The following is a 24,063-nucleotide window of genomic DNA, read 5'->3' on the forward strand; positions in this document are numbered from 1 at the left end:
AAACAAACCGAACTAATTCTAATTGAAATAATATTTGATACTTAAACAAAAACATAATATATTGATTAAGATTTCACACGTGTAAATAAATTTATATATATTAAAAAACTACAAAACTTGTTTAATTAAAAATCGTTATGAGGAGCGTGTGAAGGAAATAACAACTAACTGTATTATTAAATTATATCTCGTATTAAACAACTCTGTTTGTAAATCTACTGAATCTTGACATACTTTTCCGCCACACTCCTCACCGCGACAGCAGACAGAATCAATGAGTGTTTCTTATACTTCAATGGAATAACAGCGTCTTAGACGAAGTTAAAATATAAGACAGTAACGAAAACTGTGAGGACAAACTTTCAGAGTTAGAATTGTGAACTCTTGGAATATCCTGCCAGAGAGTGTTCTGACAGTAACGAGTGTGACCTGTCTGCCCTGTAGCTAAAATTCGGCTTGCTTTATACAGCTATTATTGCACGGGTATCTAATGGCCTAATGCATGTGTAATATACCCTCTTTTCTACCCCCCTTTTTTTAATTATAATTAAAAGTTGAAACTTCTCAAAACACTTAATTGTACGTAGTGGTTTATTATCGTACATCTTCATCGTAGCGCTACAAACAACAAAGGGTACGAGCATAAATAATTAAATAAATAAATAAATAAATAGTTTATTTTTTTAATTTTCTAACGTATAATACCAAGATTTAAATATTTTAAAATACATAAAAAATCCAATATTTGCGTGAATGGCTTTGTAAATAAACTAATATTGATCTGATTTATATCCATAGTTATTTGTTACTGTATCTCTCCAGGGGGGCCCAGACGACTCGAGGGCCAAGGCGAGATATATTACTTTTATCATCTCCAAAATGAAGTTTAGAGGGAAGATGGTAGATATTACATGCATCAAGCAGTTTTCAAGTGAGTTCCTACACCAAGTTCAATCAGTTTGGGAGTGTGACATTATCCTGAGAGGAAAGTAATGTTTCTGTGATCAGTTGTTTGGTAAGAATACTTCACTTTATGGCCGTAGGTTACTTCAGCGGGTTTTAATAAGTAAAATACTAAAAAGAAAATCAAACAAACCTTTAAAAACCTTACCTAACTTTGCCTAACCTATAAAAATCCTAAAACAATGAAGCACTTACTGTGGCCATCAAGTGAAGTATTGCCAGATATTTATTTATTGACTTCTTAGGTAAAGATTTCTTTCATGACTAACTGGAGTTTTCGTAAATATGATGCAATTACTTTGAGTTTAATGGCTGTGGCATGATTTTCGTATTTGGTTATATGTTAGCTTTGGTTAGGTTAGGTTTCAACAGTGATTTAGATGTTGGAATTCTCATAACATAAAGGAGCCACAACCATAAAATGAATATTTACCAATTTGAGTAAAGATTCGTTTTTTTCAGGAAAATAAATTTTTCTGGTGTATTTTGGTGTGCTTTATTTAAATCTGACCTTCATTTTCTTTGAAAAAGCCCCATTTATGAGAAAATATCAGACATTTTACTAAGAAATGGGGAATTTCAAAAGAAAATGAAGGTCAGATTTAAGCGAAGCACACCAAAATACACCAGAAAAATTTATTTTCCTCTCTACAATGAAAGCTAACCTAAACCTAACATAACCTAACCTAAAGAGCAGGAGTGCCATTGGTCATTTTGTAGTGGGGGAGGAGAGGGTGGAGGCAGTGTTGAGACGCTCGTGATATTTTTGTATATTTTGTCATCAAATTAAATTTTGACATTACCTCCAAAATAATGACAATCCAAGAATGTTGAAAGTTATTAACCTGTATATAAAGTCCAAACAGCAAAATATTGACTCTTTCTATAGAAACTGGCAGGGACACTAAAACGAATCTTAACCACAACTTTTTCTTTCGTAATGCCTGAGAACAGCTCTATCACCAGGAGTTGTTCAATTTTGTTATTTTTTCCACACATGTTCTTATCATTATAGTAAGTGCCAGGTATTTTAAAAGAGACGACATTTACTAGAAACTAATATAATTTGATCTCACCAACCAAAGAAACCTACCTAACCTTACCTGACTTCCTCGCAGAGGGCGGACCACCAGCTATATTAAACAGTAAATACTTAATTCTTTGATATATGGTACCAATGAAAGCAACTTTGTTGAAGCGACAGGGTGTAATTTTATGTTTTTGTGGACGTGAGGGTACACTCGGACCAAATGGGTCAGTTGTAAAAAAACAGAGGACATGCCGTGATGGCAGATTTTTCGGTTAACAACTTAACATGGCTAAACAACTTTATAAGGCTGGGAGTCTGGCAGTTAGTAAGTTAGGCACTATACCCTCATTCATTCTGATCTTTTGGATTTGGATTTTGGCCTAATTCTTATGTTTTTTCAAAAATTAATTAAACGATTTGAATTCAGAATTAATCTGAAATAGCTGAGCAGTTCCAAAGAATCGCTTCTTATTTTAGGAATATATTATGAAATAGATGAAGATGAATGAATTTTAGGAATAGAATATGAATTATATTAGATATTGTACAAAACTGTTTGGTGTGTTGCCGGGGAAAGGAGGTGGCGGATGAGGGAGGACAACCCACCACCTCTGGCTAGGCAGTCCGCGATCCCTTTATAACGACAGTACAGTATGCAATTTCACAATAATTCCCATGCAATATTATTTAAGTTCATTTGGTGCCAAATTAATAAAAGAAATCGAAAAATAATTAATTTGCCCACCCAAAATCCCACACTCAATCCCAGGTGAACTATTGCACCGTAGTTCCTAGCTTCTCAGTCTCTTGTTTACAGAGAAGTAACAGCTGATCATTCCCACTGACCCACTCTCCCTAATAATGTTACCAGCACTCACTATCTCTCAAGCACTGTTGTTGTCACTGCTGAAGAGAGTTGGTGTTTACCACAGGATCTGTCTTGTGCGCATAGTAAAGTAATATTGTAGCATATTTATCAGAACTTAATGAATATTACTGTAGTGTACTGTATAATGCATCTCCATGTGCTCTGATTTATTCACTGATCAGTTGTCTAAGTGCAAAAGTGGCCAAATTGAGCCATCATGTATCAATTAATTTTAAAATAGAAATTATAAATTAAAATGTTGTAAGACATTACTTATGTTCTTGCAAATCTAAACTATCAGTAGTTAGGTGGTGTACTGTATAGGCACATAGCAGAATTGTTTGCAGGTTAACCAGGTCAACACTCTACAATGCCTTCTTCACTACCTATATATGGAATACTGTGCTTTGTTTCATTCCAGGAACACTTTCAAATTCTTACCAGATACTGCTGCATTATGTGATTTATCAGATATACAGTAAGGTAAACCAGTGTGTACTGTACTTGTATACTGAATATCTATGAATCTACAGTATATCTCTCATTCTATCTTTTTGGTACAAAAAGTGTTTAAAATATACTGTACAGTACTGTAGTTAGCCTAGGTGTAAAAAATAAGCAAAATATTACCCAAGGATATTTTCTTAATTAGAAAATAATTGGAACATGGCAAATAGCAGGGGTGGCCAAAACACTGCTCGCGATTGAGACTTAATGTGTGGCTCGCAAAAATATCTTAGCTGAACTCCTTTTCCATCATGATTAATATAAAAGGTACAGGTAATTAAAAGAAAAAGTTCGAGCTTTGTATTTATAAAGTGAGAGGCCACTGGATTAAAACAAAAGTTAAATATTCAAGGTGAGTATAAATATTTAAGAATTTTAATTTTAATGCTAGAATTTAGTCAGGTGTCGTTCATCGGTGCCGAGTCAGGTCACGGATTATGGAGAAAAGTCAGAGGAAGGGGCGGGATAGGGGGCCCAGCCTCACGTCATGACCTGACACATTAACAAGACAAGGAACTGTCCAGATCTATCTGGTATGTTCCTGACACAAGTTGTGTTTACAGTTCATAAAAGTAAGTTGCTTTTAAATACTGTTAAATTTATTTGATAGCAGTGTCTGTGAAAATTTTGTGAAGGGAGATGGCATCATCTAATTGTAAGACGCGAAAGTATGAAGATGAAAACGGAAATTTTAAGCCAGAGGGGGATGATGATTTACATTTACCGTTAAAAGAGGTAAACCTTTGTGCCTTATCCGCAATGAGTCACTCACTCACTACAAAGCCAGTAACTTGAAACACCACTAAGACAAATCACAAAAACTTTTCGTGTGATTATCCACCTAAATCAAAATTACGGAAAAACAAGCTTTGTGGGGTGGTAACTGATTAACATGTCTCTAATTTTATTGGTTCGCTTCTTTTATCTTTTATGTATTCCTCCAAGTTTTGACCAAATGTTTACTAAGACAAATGTATATACAGTAAAACCTCGATTAACCGACCCTTGATTAACCGACTTTCGGATTAACCGTCAATCCCGAACTCCTAAAAAAAATATATATACTGTATATATAAATATTTTTTTTTTTTTTTTTTTTACATGGGGATTAGCCCACCCGGGCGCAGGTCACTGACCCACATCGGGGCCTGGGTGGCGATAATGTAATAATATTAATAATGATAATAATAATAATAATAATAATACTGTAGTAATAAAGAACCATAAATAAAAGCAAAAATGAAACAAAATCAAGAATGAGAAACAATATATGTATGTTGTGTTGTCAATAGTAAGAGAAGCAATTGAGACCCTGCAATTGTGTGTAAATGAGGTAGAAAGTTAGATCAGCAACCTGGGACTTGGTCACAATTTTTGTGATGACATGTTCTTTGACTTTTCCATTTTTTATTCACGGTTTCTGTGCTGGTTCATGTTTATTTACTAAAGTGGTTAATGTTTTAAAGCAAATTCTATTGAAATATGAATGGCAAATGAACAAAAATGAATAGAGGGAATTAAATGAGGTATGTTAGGGAAAGGTACTTTGAAAATGCATGTTTTATTTCCGTAGACTTTATGTACTATTAACCGACCTTTCCGATTATCCGTCGGCCCCCTTCCCCCCATATGTGGTCGGTTAATCGAGGTTTTACTGTAATTAAAATTATGTTCACATTTTTACCTTCAACAATCCCATTTAATGTTACTGAAATGCAAACTTGCATATTTTTTCTGAGATGTGCCCGTAGTTCATTATGTATTAAACATGCTCAACACCGTTAAAACAAACATCACTCAAGATTTGGATAACATTTGGTATATGTATATTTGTACTCCTAATTATTGAAACATAAAATTTAACAATTTAAAAACTACATACGTTAGTAAATATTACTGCGTACATGTATTTCAAGGTAATATTTGCACATAATTTTTTGTAATAAAATGTGAAACACTAAAAATGTGTGTGCATTTTCTTCATGTCTTGCGGCTTTCGAATATCTGAAGATTATCGTATGTGAAAATTGGGTTAAGCAAGTCTGGTCACCCCTGGCATATAGGCTCATGTAGGCTGTGGCTTCTGTACTTGTAGTGAAATTACAATAAGCACTATTAATAAACCGTGTCTGATATCAGCACGAATAAATTGCTGGTCGTTATGTACTACACATATGGCAGTACAGAGTGGTTCATTTTCATTATCATCTGATATACAGTAGCTTACTACATTAATACAGGAGGCCCCCCAAATTCGCGGGGGTTGGGTTCTCAAAATGGCCGCGAATAACATTTGTGGACCGGGGGAGGGGGACATTTTTTTTTTTTTTTGTGTACAAAGAAATGAATATTCCCTCAGGACAATTATTTCTTTTACCTGTATTGTAAATATGTGTGCAGTATATGTGTGTGCAAACACACACACACAAAACACATGAATAAATAATAATGGGAAAATAATCAGAAACAAATTTATTAAAAATGTGACAGTCTACCCTCAAGTCCGTGCTTTATTAATAAAGTAATAAAGCACGGACTTGAGGGTAGACTCACATTTTTAATAAATCTGGTTCTAATTATTTGTAAGAGTATTTTCCCATTATTATTTATTTGTATGTGTTTTGTGTGTGTGGCTACACACACATATTTACAATACAGGTAGAGGAAATTACTGTCTCTAAAACGAATGGCTCCCTGTCCCAGCCACAAAAATGCCGGCAACTTTAAAACTACCCACAGACATTCTTGGGTACATCCAGGATGTCATCCGCAAATAATAGAGGACCACAAAATACAAATCCGCAAACTTCGGGGTCCCCTGTATGTTTTTGTCAGTTCCTTAAAGGTGCACAGCCCGTTGATGACTTCTGTAGAAAATGTTCATGAGTTTATTTTACTGAAGTAATTTTTATGTTATCCTTCTTGCAGATATCGTGAGCACGGTGGCTCGGTTGTCAAAGATCTGTGTGCTGAGGATCACCAAAGAACATGTGTACTTCATCATACACGAGTCAGGAGCTGTTGAGAGCTCACCTGGTCTATGGGCAGAGCTGGATCAGGGACATTTCTTTAATGAGTTCCACGTGGAAGGAGTTTCACAGGAAGATAATCAGATTTTTTTGGAACTAGAACCAGGTAAAGCATATCTGAACCTTATACAGTATAATCACTTCTAGTTATAATAGCACTGAATCCTTCTAGTCACGCAGTGGTCCCCAACCTTTTGTAGGCTCTGGGCCACATTTATCATTGTAAATATAGTGAAGGGCACCAAAACTGGATCTGCATTCAAGAAAAAAAAAAACATGTATACTGTACAATTATTTACAGTTTTACCCATCTAACTGTTACCAGTTACATACATTTTACATTTACTTTTGGACAGGAAGCGTGTATTTACCACATTTAGAAGGTTAGCTCTCTCTCTGGGCCCATTCTGGGGTAAATACACGTCCTGTACACGACAATTGCATCAAGTTACTGTATTACACAGTTTCATTAATTTCACTCTTACAAAGAATCCAAATAATTCACAGTTTTCTAATGAACCCTTGCAAGCTCCATAATATGGTTCCGTGGGTGCCATGGCACCCACGAACTACATACATGTTTTGGGGACCACTGGTCTAGTGTAATATTTTTACTCTATAAATTGTTGGGCACATTTCCCTGTAAGTTTTAAATCACGTTCATATACTGTACATTTTCTCAAGAATATGCAGTAGAATAGCTTTACAATTTAATTAACATTAATTATTCAGATTTTTTAATTGTGAACCCAAATCCTTAATCAGCATGTAAAGTACGTACGTATGAAATTTAAACAAAATCCATTCTATGACCCCAAATGCCACAAAACGAGAAAATGTCTAAAAAGTTGATTTAAAACTCCAGGGCACAGCGTAATTGACTTTTAATTATTTCAATGGTCATTAAATAAAATTAATTACAGTACTTAAATTTTTAGAGTGTGAACCCAGATCCTTAATCAGCATGTAAAGTACAGTAGTACTGTTCCTTTGTATGAAATGTCAAAGAAATCAATTTTATGGCCCATATTGCCGAAAACCCAAGGTATTAGGTCAGGTTTATATTTGACGTCAAACGACATTTTTTTTTTAAGTGGACACTAACGTGTTTATAGAGTAAAGATAGTCTATATTTTAAAGCAAATTTATATGAAGGTGATTTAAAATTTTGGACAAGTAATTATACAGGTATCAAACTATGGACGACAGATCCTTAAGCACATTAGTTTTAACTTTCCAGAAAAAAGGGCATTTGTCACCCCAAAAGTGCCCGTTAGTTTTAAATCACCTTTATATGCATTTTCTTAAGAATATAGGCTCACTTTACCACTTAAAGATGTTAGTTTTTACCTTCCAGAAAAAAAAAGCTTTTGTCGCCTCTTGAAATTAAGACTTTGATTTTGTTCAAATTTCATACAAAGGTATTCCTTACCATGCTGCTTAACCCTCTCATGGTATTTCGACACAAATTGCTTCATTAAGACCTCCCGTGTTGACGCGACCCCTTCCACTCAGCTGTATCTTGCACAGAAATACGCAGAACAGTGGACCGGCCCTATCAACTGCCTTAGTTCCTCCCACTAGCCTTGTACTCTGGCAGATGTGTCTCTAAGGGTACAGTTTGGGTCTGGATTGCTCTAACCAATGTTTTCTAAAATGGAAAAACCATTTGTTACAGACACAACCTGCGTCGAAAGACTGCAAGGGGGTGAGATTTTCGACCACGGCCAGGAATACCACAGGGTTAGGGTTCTGGGATTAAAACTTTAAAATTCAAATAAATACTGCAGTGTTAATTAATGACCCTGAAATAATTTAACACATTTAGAATATCTTAAACGTCAATTACAGTGTGCTCAAGGACTTTTTTTTTAACATGTATTTGGTCCACAAGTCAGTTAGTATTACAAAAACACCTATTTTATGGTCTCTTGCTATATTTTAAGAATTACGAAACAGCTCGTACAAAACTCAGTTGGCGCCCCAAGCCACATCTCCCAAACTAGGAAAATATTGTGAATTGAAAAATAAACAATATTTTTTCCTAAAGTTCCTTCACTGTCATTGTCTTGCAACACAACAGTTACTCCATTGTATAAAATGCTCATAAATATTTGCCCGGTCTTTGTGTATTGTATAATGATGTAGAGCATTAAATGTCCTACAGGTTGTCGGTAACATGAAACCTTCCCCTAACCTCAGAAGGACTTACTGGCCACTTAGAAAGCAAGTTATGAAAGAATCCATAGCATTAACTGTCTAGGCTCAGAGTCAGAGCCACTGTCCAAGAGCAGCTATATAGGAGAGGTTGTGCACTCCCATCTACAGTATATGTCTCAGTGTCTAGTATTCAAAGGGTTTTCTGGATAAATTGGTGCACAACCACTAACAGTTACTTTCTTCTACTACTCACAGTGTTGATGATGGTATTTTTGTGGTATGTACTTATTAATGATGTTGATGTTGCAATAATTGCAGATAAACTCTCAAAGACCTTGAACTCCTTTAAGACAGCTCAACCAGCTCCCCGTAGTTTGAAAGTGAAGCTCACAAGAAAACACAGTCCTTGTCTGACTCTGGAGGTAGAATTGGTAAGTCAGTTCGCAGATTTTTAAGTGAAAGTATATACAATTCATTTTCTCATGGATATGAAATCAGTACAGTATACCCTCAATTTCCATGGTCTCCAGTTTTGCAATTTTGATATACGTACCAGATAACACAGCTAACCAGTGTAGACCAAAATCTCCAATTCTGATTCATTTGTCTCACTGTTTTGTAAATGATGGCAAAAATTATAGTGGGAGGGGGCGGGGTATATAATGCTGTACAGGTAATTTAATATCGGCTGAAAATTTCTGTATTCCAATAATCAATTTCCAAAGGATAAAAAACGGAAAAGAGTGGATTTTATTGTGCAGGTTCAAATTTAAATCCCCTAAAGTCTAACTTTTGGCCAGGAAACTGGATGTGGAGGGACAAGTTGTTGTTTGAAACTGTTGTATAGCCTTGTCATATGTAATGTATCTAGTGGCTTTATTGATAAATTGAAAACCTCTACACATATATACCTGTATAGTTCTTGTATTCACTGATCTACTGTAATAGCTTGAAGAGAGAGAATGATGATAATTATAATAATTAAAAAAAATATATATTTTCTTTAACTATTTTAATTCTTGTATCCCTTCTGTTCCCCCCCCCTCCGTAAATAGTTAGCCTATATGCCCATGATTACTTACACTGGTACTGGCTGCAAATTCATAAGAGTATAAATAATAATAAAGAGAAGAAGGGGATTGTTAATAATAATAATACATTTTTAATAATAAGAATAAGAATATCATGAGAAGTTCAAGTGGCTAACTGAAAGATAGTGGTGCTAGGGGATGAGAAAATCAGGATATATGGCAAGAATATCATCTAATACAGTGGGGTGGTCTCAGCCAGGATCCACTACACGCCAACGACTTCACATGATAGGCTCCACCCATGCGCATGGGTACTTCTTTATATAGACTTTAATCTGTACCTTCTGTTTCTTTCAGCCATCTCTATCAGTTCACGCGAGAACAGTAGTGCACGATGTTCCTGTAACACTAATTCCGCGACGACAGTGGCATGTGTACCAGGAGCCTGAAATGCCTCAGTTTGATTCCTCTGTGTACTTGCCTCCACTCCGTCAAATAAAGCATGTAGTGGACCGCATGAAGACACTCTCACAGCACATAACTTTTTCGGCTAACCGACGTGGCACACTGATTATATCTGTATCTACTGATGTTGTTGATGTTTCGACTCATTTCAAGAACTTGTCTGTGCCAGTATGGGGTAAGAAAATATATATGTGTAGTATTTTTGTAGCTGTTTATACTTCCTACTTTTTTGGGGACGACCTGCATCTTAATACAGTACAAGCCTGACATGGTAATGACTGGCATTATTTTTTATTATCTGTCTTTCTATGTTGTCCTCATTGACCATATGGCTCAATTTTTCCAGTTGTTTGACCTCTGAGTCTTAGTCAGTTTTGATATACTGTACAGTATTTCTTGTTTCTTTTATTATGACATCTCACAGAAATCAAGAAGTTGGTTTATGGTGGCAACTTAAGCATTTCTATGGGTCACACATTTATTTATGTCCTCTTGCCAGCAAATATATACCATATACACTGTACTATCGTGGACAAAAGTTCTCTCCCTTTGGTGAAACTGAGTCACGGGAATGAGTCTCCGAACTGACTTCCCCTGACTGTCATCTGGTGCGGGTGTGCTGTTTTATCTCATTTGGGGGTCGATACTGCTTCAGTTTGGGAGGGAGCAAACTTTTGTCCATGATAGTACAGTACATCTCCCTCCCCCAGTACTTACACTTACTGAATGTTTTTTATATTCATGTCATTACAGTTCACCCTCGTTAAAACGCACTAATAGGGGGGGAACGGTGTCCGTTTTAGCTGATTGTCCGAATTAACCAATATAGGGGTTAATATTGCATAATATTGCATTATATTTCAAAGAAAATGCAGTGAGTTTGTCCTTAGCCTTGCATATGTCCGAAACTGTTTGCTTTTTAACACCATACTCATCACAAACTCTAGCCACCGAAGCACCAGCCTCTAACTTCCTTATAAGTTCCAGTTTCTGGTTCACAGAAATGGTCACTTACTTCCTCTTCAGCGTATTACTCCCCCTTGAAGACATGATGTAAAGATCCCTAATCACTGAAATATCAACGAAAATTGCAGGGCAACACAACACTGATACTCGAATATGGCGCTAAGTCTACAATGACTGGCGGTCTGGCGCGTGCGCCATCTATCGGACAATCCCAGAACCAGAAATTTGATACGGAGAGTCCCTTGCTTAGTTCAGATTTCGTCCGAATTATCCGAAATCCGAATTAAAGGGGTCCGAATTAACGAGGGTCAACTGTATTTTCTAAGCAATTTTTTTAGGTTTCCTTGATGATAACCTTTAAGAAACTGGACATCTATTTTCAGGAATTTTAGGTACTGTACAGTAAAGTGAACATTTTATTTATGCAGTTATTATATAAAGTATCATGTACTGTATTTTCACACCAAAGTGTTGATGTACAATACAAGAATTTAGTGTTTTAGGATATTAACAGTCGGTGTTACATCAGCTTGCAATCATCCTGCCCCGTCCCATACTTGCACGCCTAAATGCAACTTCATAAAAGTAACCCACAAACTTCTTTGTTTATACTAGTCACCATTAGGTTTGTGGCTTTAACATTAAAATATAGCTACTCCAGCAAAATTATGTATTATTCTCTAAACATGTCTTAAAGTATACAGAATAACAAAAATAAACCAACAATAACTGTTTGTCATTGCTGAAATTTACTCAAGGTTTTATCTACAATGCTACAACAGTGGACTAAACCAAGTAATAACAAGGCCTAGAGTATTGAAGAATACCTAAACAAAATTATGTTCACAGTAAAAATATCTTAATGCAACTGCTGATAGTTGTACTGTAACAGTAAGGGAACAGAACCCAGTACACTTATAGACTTATATTTTACACCATAAATGCTAAGCCAACACTAGCAATATAAATCTTCAGCTCTGGGGTACAAACTGCTTACACTTTCCTATATAAAGTCAATATTCAAGTTTGATATTGTTAACTATGGTTTAAGGGTCAAAACTCAGAGGGCTGGAACATTATTTGTTTAAGACATGGGCTTTTGGTTAGAAAATATTTGGACTGCAATGTATCTCTGTTTTTAATATGGAAGCCTACGGGAAAGTGGGTTCTGTTTAGTAAGAAATCACCTAACAATTGCTTTTTCAAGAAAAACACATTGCTTATTTTGAGGGATGTTGCTGTACATGACCATGGTTCTGTGTACAGTACTATGTTGTGGTAATATAAGTTTTAAAAGTACAGTGCTGTAAATATACAGTACCTGTATTAAGAAAAAATTAATCCCTGCGAAGGATTTTTTATTTTTATAAGACCCATTGTTTAATTTTGATATGACTGGCATTTAAATGAAGAGTTCTTTGTAATATATCATGATTGATGATTTATATGAGTTGTATCAATTGCTTGTTAATTCATAAAAAAGGAGTTTCTCACTAATAATGTTTGAACTGTGTCATCCAGGTGACGATAATGACACGGGAGGGACGCACTCGGCCACAGTAGACATTAAGAAGCTGGGGCTCCTCCTTCAGGGTAGTCAGATCAACCCTACTAAGGTCATATGTAGTAAGTAAACCAGTAGCTGTGAGAGTATGGAGATCCCAGAGTTTGTCTCATTGTAGATCAACGGTGTATTGTTTGATCATAATGTAGTTAATGCTTTTATAGGCTTTTAGTCTTGTTATTTCTATATCATCTACCATATTACCATATCTGGTACCAAAAACAAATAATACATACTCTAATTTTGTATTTAATGTGGAAATCTGTTGGTTGTAACAATCTGAATTATGATGGGTGTGATAGGTATGATAGGTCCTTTTCCATATTTACAGATATTGTTGCTAACCGCATGGTCCACATGTTCCTGCTGCATGATGACGTAACCCTGCAGTACTTTCTACCAGCTGCTACAAATACCTAGCCGGGCCACACCAATTTACAAGATATGTTTTCTTTCGTACTAGTACTGTGTCAATGAGGGTTTAGTACAAACAAGGACCAGTAGGTTAAGTTACGGGCAAGGATGAATATGTATAAAGGTTCAAATAGATTAGATTCCGATAAGATGTGGGTAGACATGTGAATATAAAGGAAGTCCTCAAACAATTAATGACATTAGGATGTGTCCTAGGTCAGGTCAGTTTCTAATAAGATTATCACTTTTGTTCACAAACAAATTAGATTTTGAATGTTACAAAAAGTTGCCTCTGATTTGTCAAGGGAGAGTGTAATAAGATTGGTAAACAGATCAATAGAAGCATAAAGGGCCCATGAACAGTATGCTTAATAACTGTAGAGTCATCTCCAATTTAAAAATACTGTACTTTACAATGCCATTTTATCTGAAGAGTCAACACATAGTAAAGTACTCTGCTGAAATTTATATAGTACTGCTGTAATGGGATTTCACACTTGTCTGAGTTAATCATGATTACCTGAGGGAATGGTCACCAGGTTGTCATCTGACAAGTTTTTGGCAGGATGCCATTCATAATACCAATGCACTTTCACAGTGGGAACTGGGCATTATATATAGGGTTTGCAATCACCCACTTAGCTGACAAGATTCGATCACTACTCACTGAAGTAATGCAAGTAAATATGGATTATAGGTTTCATATTAGTCTTGAGGAATGAGAAATTCAATGTTTGACATTGTGACTATATTTTGTTCATGTAAGAGGAAGAAAATGAAAGTAAATGCTAATAAAAACAAGGTTGCCTTACCTGAAGAGGGGAAAAGTGTTACATATGATTAGAATGTGAGAAATTAGAGAGGGTCCAGTTTCTAAAGCAACTAAAAAGTAATTTCATATAGGATGGCTCCTCTTCACTGGGGTGATGCCAGGGCATTCTCTGCTATACATTCACCTGTTGCAAAACGTCCACCTTCATGGTGGCTGATTTTTGATCTAGTCAAAGTCGTCACATAAAAATCTTCCAGGGTCAATAAAAATTTGCTTTTCGGTTCTTTAGGTCAAATTACCCACAGAAGGATTTAGTCTGCCAGTCTTTCAACTACATTCACCAAAAATTTTCCTTTGTTCTTGACAAGTCTTTAAAATATTTACAGATTTAGTCCTAATCACTTCAAAGGTGATCACTTTTCACTCTAGTTTTGATGTTACCTATGCATGCCCAACATTTCAGACAGTCACATCTCAAACATTTGAAGGGCAAGAGATACAATGTACTGTATATCATTTCATAATTATTTTAATTTGTACAGCTGTAGTGACATTACAGATACAAGAGTGAATTGTAATTGCTTTCAACAGTTAGTAAAAGACCTTCACTAATTACCATTTGGCCATATCAGGGATACTGAAAGGCTTTTAACCTATTATATAAAAGTATTTTGTACTATAAATCATAATCCAATTGTTTTACAAATGATATACTGTAACCTCAGTATTTGTAACAATTCTATTCAAACTAACTGTTATTCTTTAACTTTGGAAAAAAGGACACAACTATTTGCACATCATTCACAGTAAATAGTTTGGAAAAAAAAATAGGGGTATCATTTTAACTGGACAATAATCCTTCTTAAATTATACACAAGGTCAGGGGCTAATGCTCACAGGTTCTAGACCCTCACTATCAAGTACAACAGATCAGATCAAAGCCTTCCACCACACCTTTCATTCTCCATAAAATTCATATGCAGATACGTACAGTATTTAACTTATAAATTTTCTTCTTCTAAATACAGTATGCCAGTAATAATTTTGATCGTGAAGTTTGAAATTCATTGCTATGTGTATTGTTAATGAAAACAAAATTATTTCAAGACATTAGCAGAATTAATAATCATATTTTTAATTTTTTGAAGTTTGGATACTTTAGTACATCAGTAGAACAGGTGGCAAATAATTGGGGTCACAAAACAAATGAATTATTCCTAAGTCAGTACAAGTAATTTTTAAATAAACAACTTTTTTTATCCCATGTCCTTGATCAATATGTTCTGCAGTAGCTTTGCTGAGATTTCAAATACCCTGTACAACATAAATTTACCTTAAAATGTCAGAAATACCAATGGGATTAACCTTAGGATTATATTTGTTGGAAAAAACGTAAATTTGGGGGTTATTTTGATATAAAAATTTACTTTTAGTGATTTAGTAGATGCATGAATTAAAACATTGAACTATTAATACAGGAAGTGAACACAGGTAGTCCCCATTAATAGCAAATTTGTACATCACATTTTCAATTTATCGCAATTTAATTATCACCAAAAATTTTCATTTTTGCAATATTTTTCTTCTATGCTTTCATGAAAAAAATTCAAGTTGCATTTTCAAATGCAACTCTATTGCATGTCCTCCACTAGGCAGTGTAGAAGACAATGGCAATCTGCTATGTGCCTCTCAATGAGTCAATTATCACATCTTGCATAATGATTTTACATATTTTTACATGCCAATTGTTTTAATGTCATGACAGTGGTAGAAGTGGGTGTAGGTTGTAGGTCGTTGGTCTGTTGTTGAACGGCTATGAGAAAAAGAACATGCACAAGCATTTCAATTCCATTTCATACTGTATTTCATGGTTATCAATTTATAGGTACAGGGTATTTGCATTAAGAATCAGCCCAATTACCACAATGTTCCTGGCCAAGAATGCATACCTCCTTGTACTGTACATTGTTTCTTATGGGGAAAAATTAGCTTTGCCTGTTGCAGTTTCATGTTGTAATAGAATTTTCAGGAATGAAACCCTCGAGATAAACAAGAACTACCTGTATATTTATTTTGACATGTGTCAGCTTATAACATAGGAGTTCATGGAAAAATAAATTTCAATTAACATACAGTGGTACTCGTAGTTTTACTAAATTAAAGATAGTACAGGTAGTTTTCTTTTTTTTTTTGAATGGTACTACTTTATGTGGGGTACTGTGTACCAACACTATAATAATAGAAAATAATTGTATCCCACATACCTATAGCATACCGACCTCTAACATACACAATACAGAACAGGTACATATCTATAAAGACAAATACAAGCTCTGGTTAGAACCCTGTATTCCTGTGCTTTTTTTTTTCCCCTATTTGCCTTGATATGAGTTTACATTTGTCTTATTGCAATAAACTCACTACACTCACATAAGGAAGTCTGTGAGTTCAAGACTAATGTGAAACTTTAGCCCCATGACCATTAAACATAGATGCAATCTATGTCGAACACATGTTGGACAACAACAAAATAATTTATTCAAAATTTTTTATAGCATTTCTTCTTTAGAGTTTATGACATAAGGTCCTCCTGCTATACAACAATGTGTGTTGCTCAGGCAAACCACTGAATCTCCTCTATGTACCAGAAACTTGGCACATATACAGTACATCACATCCACATGCATCTCACTCTCACATATAATCATAACTGTACTGTATTACAGTATTATCATAAACATATAAAGGAGATATGCATCACAGATTAATGCAATGACCTACCATGAACCATCAAAGCCAAAAATCACATTTATTTGTGAATATAAATATCAGTGTTGCAGGCATTAATGAAATTACAACAATGATTTAAAAAAAAAAAGTGTTGACACATTAACATTTAATATACAGTACAAAAAGGGTATTAAAATAACATGGAATTATTATATGAGGGAAGATATTTTACTGTGGGAAATATAAATGATCTTGAGTCATAATTTACATGCGCTTATTCCTCAAGAAATAGGATATATAACCACCTCGGGTTTACACCACCACCTGTCCTGTCCTGTCTATGCAGAAATATTTGCATTTTAAGTATACTGCACAGTACTCCAGTAAAATTCCATAAGCCATGTAATGAAGTGCATGCAAGATACTTATTATTACAATTTATGAAATACAATAAAGAGGAAACTGCACTTTGTTTTGGTTGTTAGTCAAACACTTCCAGCAGGTATCATTATACAGTACAGGCAATGACCATTATACGATGGGGTTAGGGACCTCAAAAACCCATCATGGAGTGACTGATTGTCTATGGATATTAATGAATTATGAGGGGAAAATAGGTTCCGTTCCTGAGCCCCAAGAAGAGCCCAAACAAGTTTTATATCATGCTGCTATAATGATAAATAATGTATAAATAACTCAAATATTTTATAAATACATAAAATAAATAAATTTAATCAAAATAATGTAATTAACCTTACATGAACATATTTGTGCGTGCAAGTGGACTTGGCAGGTCGCCAAGTTAGATGTCACCGTAAATACATTGCCTTACCTCGTAATTTTGAGTAGATATATGTATTTTTATTCATTTCATTTTACTCTGTTACATGCACACATGATTTTTCATACAGAATGTGCAAAAATAAAATGATTATCATAAGATCAAAAAAAGATAATAAAAACAGTTCTTACTGTATGTCTGCAGTTTACAGTGTGCAACAATGGGAGAGAGGAGGTGTTGGTAATTGAGTGTGGTAATTATATCCTTGACTTAAAAATCACAATGGGGAGGGGGCACCCTCTCTATTAAAAACACCCACAAGTCAGCTGTGTGTGGCCAATGCAGAGGCGGGCCAAAGCAGTCTCTCAGTGGTGTGACAGTCCCTCATATCCCCAGGCACCCAATGCAGGGTGGATGTCACAGAGCTTGTTTGCTCCGACAGCATCCCACCTGCATTTCCAACTCGAGCAGATGGCAGCTCTTTTTAGTGGTTTCATATCAATGTTGGTAGTGGTGGTTGTGGTGAGTGTGATGATGGTAGGTGTTGGTGAGTGTGGTGATGGTAGGTATTGGTGAATGTTAATGGTGAATGTTGGTGATGATGGTGAATGATGTTGGTGGTGGTGGTGGTGAGTGTTGTTGTTAGTGAACCCAAGTGAGTGCGTGCTGTGAGTTCGGTTATTATTATTTTAACTCGTATTTTTGGCTAGATGTACTGTATTTTATTTTTTTTCCGTTACATGTCCAGACAATTGTTTATACAGAATGTGCAAACAGTAAATGAAATAATTATAATACGGACAAAAACAAAGGAATTAAAATTTCTTAGCTCCTGTCAATTGTGGGAGGGGATGCAGTGGCGGTATCTCGACCTTCCACCAACTGCGAGCTGTGTTGTTATTTTTCAACTCGTATTTTTGGGTAGATACAGTGGGGTATGCTATAACGAACGGATCCTACTACGAATATTCCTATAACGAACGGTTTTACCTATAAAATTGAGAATGCTATAATGAACGCGGATGAATACCGGACTATTTCGCCTGGCGCATGAATATTGTTGTACCGCGACCCACAACAAGAGCGTCAGGCGCCATCTTTGTCTCATTGTGTAGCCAGTGTACCACTGTTATTGTTGAAATTTTGTCTTTTGATGTGGAAATAGAGTTATTTGTATAAATATTTTGTTATACAAGTGTACAATTGTGACAATGAATCGTCCAAAGCGAGTGAGAAAGCTCATAACTCTTGAAACTAAGAAAGAAATCATAAAGAAACGTGAGGATGGAACAAGTATTGCGAAACTTAGTGATGAGTATGGGATGGCTAAATCGACTATATGTACGATTTTAAAGAATAAAGAGGAGTTGAAAACAGTGCAAGTGGCTAAGGGACTCTCTAGACTTAGCAAAGCAAGGTGTAATGTGATTGAGGAGATGGAAAATTTACTCTTAGTGTGGATAAAGGAGAAAGAAATGGCAGGTGATAGCATTAGTGAAGCTATAATTTGTGAGAAGGCCAGACATTGTTTGAGGACCTTCAAGCCAAGGCTCCCAGTGCAAGTGATAGTGATGTGCCAGTGTTTAGGGGTACCAAGGGGTGGTTTACTGGTTTCAGGAGAAATAAAATACATAGTGTTGTGAGACATGGTGATGCTACTAGTGCAGATAAGGAAGCAGCTAAGGAACACCATGACATTTTTTTGAATATTATTAAAGAGGGAGGCTTTGTTTCTCAGCAGGTATTCAACTGTGATGAAACTGGACTTTTTTGGAAAAAAATGCCTCGCCGTACATACATTACCAAGGAGGAAACTTCTGTCCCTGGCCATAAGCCAATGAAAGACAGGCTTACCCTCCTTTGTGCTAATGCTTCTGGTGTCTGCAAAATAAAGCCACTCCTTGTGTACCATGCAGAAAACCCCAGAGCTTTCAAACATACTAGGAAGACCCGCCTTGGTGTTATGTGGCGGTCAAACCCAAAGGCTTGGGTGACCAGGAATTTATTCTCTGAATGGGTGATTGAGGTGTTTGGACCCAGTGTTCGGGAATACCTCATGGAGAATAATCTTCCACTGAAAGCTTTGTTGGTGATGGACAATGCACCAGCCCACCCTCCTAATTTGATGGTTGAATTGCCAGAGGAGTTCAACTTCATCACTGTGCACTTCTTGCCACCCAACGCAACACCTCTCCTCCAGCCCATGGATCAACAAGTAATTTCTAACTTTAAGAAGTTGTACACAAAGGCACTGTTTAGAAAATGTTTTGCGTCCACTTCTTCCAGTGATGTTAGCTTGAAGGAATTTTGAAAGAGTCACTTCAATATAGCAGATGCTGTATTTTTAATTACCTCAGGCTGGAAAGAGGTTACTGTGAGGTGTCTTTGTGCTGTTTGGAGGCCATTGTGACCTGAATGTGTCCTTCAAAGAGACTTTGAAGGCTTCAAAGAGTTAGAAGAAGAGGCTGTTGTTCATGAAATTGTGTCTCTGGGCAATTCCATGGGCCTGAAAGTGGATGATGATGATGTTGAGGAGTTGGTGGAAGAGCACAGTAAGGAATTGTCCACTGAGGAGCTGCTTCAGCTTCACAAAGAGGAAAACGAGACACTGAAGCGGAGCTTAACTTCTGAGGAGTCGGGAGGAGGAGGACAAGGAGGAAAGCCGCATCATTCCAGCCAAAGATCTCAAGGATGCGTTCTTTTGCTGGAGCAAACTGTCCAAGCTTGCTGAGGATTATCATCCTGATGTTGGTTCTGTGCAAAAGGCCATCAGTGTGTTCAATGACAATGTTATGAACTACTTTTGGAAGGTCCAGAAATCAAGGTTGAAGCAGCCAACCCTGGATTCCTTCTTTAAAAAAGTAGCAAAAGACCCTACAGACAAAGTGCCTGTGAGAGTCACCAAAGAGGGCAAGGAAGGATGACTCCTCTCCTTCCACCTCTTCTCCATAATTCTCTCCTCCCCCCTCCCCCCTCCCCCTCTGCCTCCTGTCCTGCATGCTGAACAACACTAAGGTAAGATAAAGTACCGTATTTTTTACATTTTCCACAGAATTTTTTCAGTGTTAAGTGGTTGTATTTGGGGGCCTGGAACGGATTAATCCTATAACGAACGAATGCTATAACGAACGAATGCTATAACGAACGAGGTTCTGGAACAAATTACGTTCGTTATAGCATACCCCACTGTATACGTAATTTTCTTCAATTACTTTTTACTCTGTTCCCTCATTAATTTGGATCATTTTGATTCAGATTTCTGCTTAATTTGTAAAATGTATTAAATAATTTGAATTAGGAATGAATCTGAATTAATAGTACAGTTCCAAAAAGTTGGTTGTTATTATTATAGGAATATATTATGAGAGAGATTAAGATGAATGAATTGCAGGAATAAAATGTGAATTATATCAAAATACAAAATTACATTTGGGTGCGTAGCCAGTGAGGGTGGCAGAGGAGGGAGGAAGGACAACTAACCACCTTCCACTCGGAGGGCTGCAATCCCTTTATAAGAGCAGCATGCAATTTCACCATAATTCCCATTGATATTGCATCATGATATCTTTAAATATTGCACAACACTTTTTCATAGTACATAGTGACAATGCAGGAAAAACATTCGGGTAGCGACCATCGTAAAACTGATCTTTTACTTACTTTTATCCTCTTCACCACTGATTGGTTCGTTAGCCGCTTGGGAGATCGGTCACATCTCTGTCATGCACTGTTGGCAAGTACTGGGCATGCACTGGTTCCTGAATGTACCTGAACTTGCTCCATTGTTGGTCAAGTCTGGTCCATTGTATAAAATTCATTGCCTGTACTATATTTATATACACTCCATATTATTGTGCAGTTAGATGTTCCTTTACGAAAACAATCAAAACTATGGAGCTAGAATAAATAAAATTACTTCACAATGATAAGTGTTTGAAGATGTTAATGCTCTCAATTTAAAATTAAGTTTTTTATGTATCTCAATTTACAAATTATTTTTTTATATACAGTACAGTATATAATAAAAACTATGATGCATAATGAATGCTCACGCACATGTCAATTAATTATACATATAATAATTACCTAATGTGATCATAAATTCATTTGACCAACAAGGTTTCAAGTGATTTTTTATGGTTTTAATTTACCAGTACATTATTTTATCTGGACAAAAATTCTCATAATCATCTTCACTTACAATTCCAAGATTAAAAACTTACAGAATTTGAATTAAGAAACAACTGCTGAACCTACAGAAGGTTGTGCTATAAAAATAGATAAAAGTAGGAAATTAGTCTAGAATTGTGAACTTGTATAGTACAACTTGGTTTCAACAGTTTAAAATCCTATTAAATTGCCAGCTCTGTTAATTATTAGTACTTGCATTAAAGCTTCAAGAGACAGAGAATTCTGTTGTATTCATTGTTCATACCTAAACTACTAAAAAGTCCTAAAATTTTCAATGAGATCACTGTAGCTAGATTTTATGATAACTTATGCGCTCATGAAATGTTCACTTTCAGATGTACAGAAAAGTTTTAGACTGTTATTCTCACATTCAAACTATACATTTCCATAAACCAACTCCTTCATACAGTATATTAGGACCAGCCAAGAGATATCACCCAATATTCAGTAAAACAAAGGAACTTCACGTTGAGTAATCAAGTCAGTAGTATTATGAACAGTTCATATTATCAAAATCTCTCAAGGGTTTAAAAAATTATCACAACAAAACATCTCTAGGCCCACTTTGAATAGATTTTGAACAATCTCCCTTCAAGCAGTTATAGTGTAAAATTCCTTAAGAAAAAAAAAGATGCAAAAAATTCCTTGAATTGGGCCCCAGGTATGACATCATTCAGATTTAATCCTCAACACAAGACCTTTAACATATAGTCCAAGTATAAAAAAGGTATCACAGTTTATATCAATAAGCTTTGTTATTGCTTATACCTGTATTTGCCTGTATGTTGGCCTGGTGAGTTAATGCTAGGCATTTACATACCTAGGAGCTAGACGTCGCATTCTGGACTACGGTAAGATCAGAAAAAAACGGCTCTTTTTTTAGTTAATACAGTTATACCCCGCTTTACGCGGTTTCACTTAACGCGATTTCTCATATACGCGGTGCCTCGCCAGAACCGAACTTTCACGTAACGCTGTTCATCTACCCATATACGCGCAGAGTGTCCGGCTCGAGACGCTATTTTTAGATTCGCGCCACCCGCCTGCCTCGCCTCTCCCTCCTCCTCCTCCTCCTCCCTCCCTCCCATCCGCCTCCATCCCCTTATGCCGACCCATCTCTTCGCTAACGTAAGTGTTACACCTAACTTAGTTTACCTAACCTAACCTTTATTTTTCCTAACTTAACCTTTATTTTTCCGAACCTAACCTCTTCTATATTACTTGTTTGTTCATACCATCATAAAGTTAAGATAAAATTTTTACTACAACATAGTTGTGTGTCGTCAAAAAGTGGAGTTTGGGGGTCGGGCCAGTCTCTATTGGAATTAATCCCATATTCCGTTGTTCACTTAATGCGGTTTTCACTTAACGCGGTACCCTGTGGGTTCAATTGACCGCGTAAAGCGGGGTACAACTGTAATCAAGAAGGTTGATTACCTTCCCTTACTAATGTTTGACAAGTACAAACAGACCTACTGAGGCTGTCTGTCAGTCAAACCCTAAACTCATACTAGAAGTCTGTTTCAGCAACATTTACATTACAGTACAGGCATCCCCCAGGTTACGGAAAGGTTCCATTCTTGAAAATCTTTCCGCAACGCAAAATCGTTCTTTCCACTGGCTTCCATTATATAAGTTGAGATGCGCGTTCCCACAGTAAAATTTTGAGACCCAAAAACATAACACAGCACATATATGTATGAAATTGGGCAGTTCTAATCACATACAGGGAGTCATTCATGATGTAACATTATAATAAATGAACAAAACACTCCAATTTTACTTCCCAGAAATGATGTTGAGTGCTGCAACCTGTGGTGAGGTGAGGTGGTGCAATCAGTTACTGGGAGTTACCTCATTAAAACATCAAGTTTATAGTCCAAAGCAATTTGTTTATGGGATCTTTTATCACCACTGCTTTCACTTAAACTTGATGGTCTTTTTCTACTCATCTTGAATAAGGGTACACAGTAACACAGAAGCATATTTAAACACAAACTGGACAAAGAATTCATTGAGCAGTGCCATTGTTGTTGTGGCTGCCAGAATCCACACAAATTAAATTTAATAATTTTGGTGAAATTTTTTGTTCTATATCCTTTTATTTTCTTTTGAAAATCTTAATACATTAACCATAATTCCAGAAGGGCGAATACAGTCCCGAACACAAAATGCATAACTAAATACAAGCTGGGAAAAGAATTCTAACTGAGCAGCACCATTGGTGTGGTTGTGGAGAAGTGAGCGGCCTTCCAACTGCCTTGTGGCTACCACAGAGATTCCACAATAAATAATTTTTACAATTACATATGGAAAAAAATCGGGGTTAAAAATCCCCTCCCCCCACCCTAAATTTTTGGTCATGATTTCAAAATTCCATACTGTGGGGATGCCTGTACAGTACTGATAAAATCATGAATTACTGTACTTAAAATTTACTACGTAACATTATTTTGGCAGTTTTACTCTGAATATCTGTAACAAATGGCACATAAAATTATTAAGTATTTTTTATTAATATGCATTTGACAATTAGCTTTTAAACTTTCCTTTCCCTCTATCAAAATGTCATTAACCATTCGGGCATATGTT

At 36.0% G+C, this 24,063-nt stretch overlaps 1 protein-coding gene across 1 annotated transcript; it reads left to right on the forward strand.

Moving 5' to 3' along the window:
• The first annotated feature begins 827 nt into the window (after nucleotides 1-827).
• On the forward strand, nucleotides 828-17,239 carry LOC121854400 (checkpoint protein HUS1-like). The gene is made up of 6 exons (XM_042349062.1): nucleotides 828-931; nucleotides 6,297-6,503; nucleotides 8,876-8,988; nucleotides 9,946-10,228; nucleotides 12,541-12,645; nucleotides 12,915-17,239. Exons 1-6 carry the CDS (start codon nucleotides 880-882, stop codon nucleotides 13,001-13,003), a joined length of 849 nt encoding a protein of 282 aa, XP_042204996.1. The 5' UTR covers nucleotides 828-879; the 3' UTR covers nucleotides 13,004-17,239.
• Nucleotides 17,240-24,063: the final 6,824 nt, after the last annotated feature.

The sequence above is a fragment of the Homarus americanus genome, unplaced genomic scaffold (genome assembly GCF_018991925.1).
Source record: "Homarus americanus isolate GMGI-L3 unplaced genomic scaffold, GMGI_Hamer_2.0 scaffold54443, whole genome shotgun sequence".
Classification (NCBI taxonomy): domain Eukaryota; kingdom Metazoa; phylum Arthropoda; class Malacostraca; order Decapoda; family Nephropidae; genus Homarus; species Homarus americanus.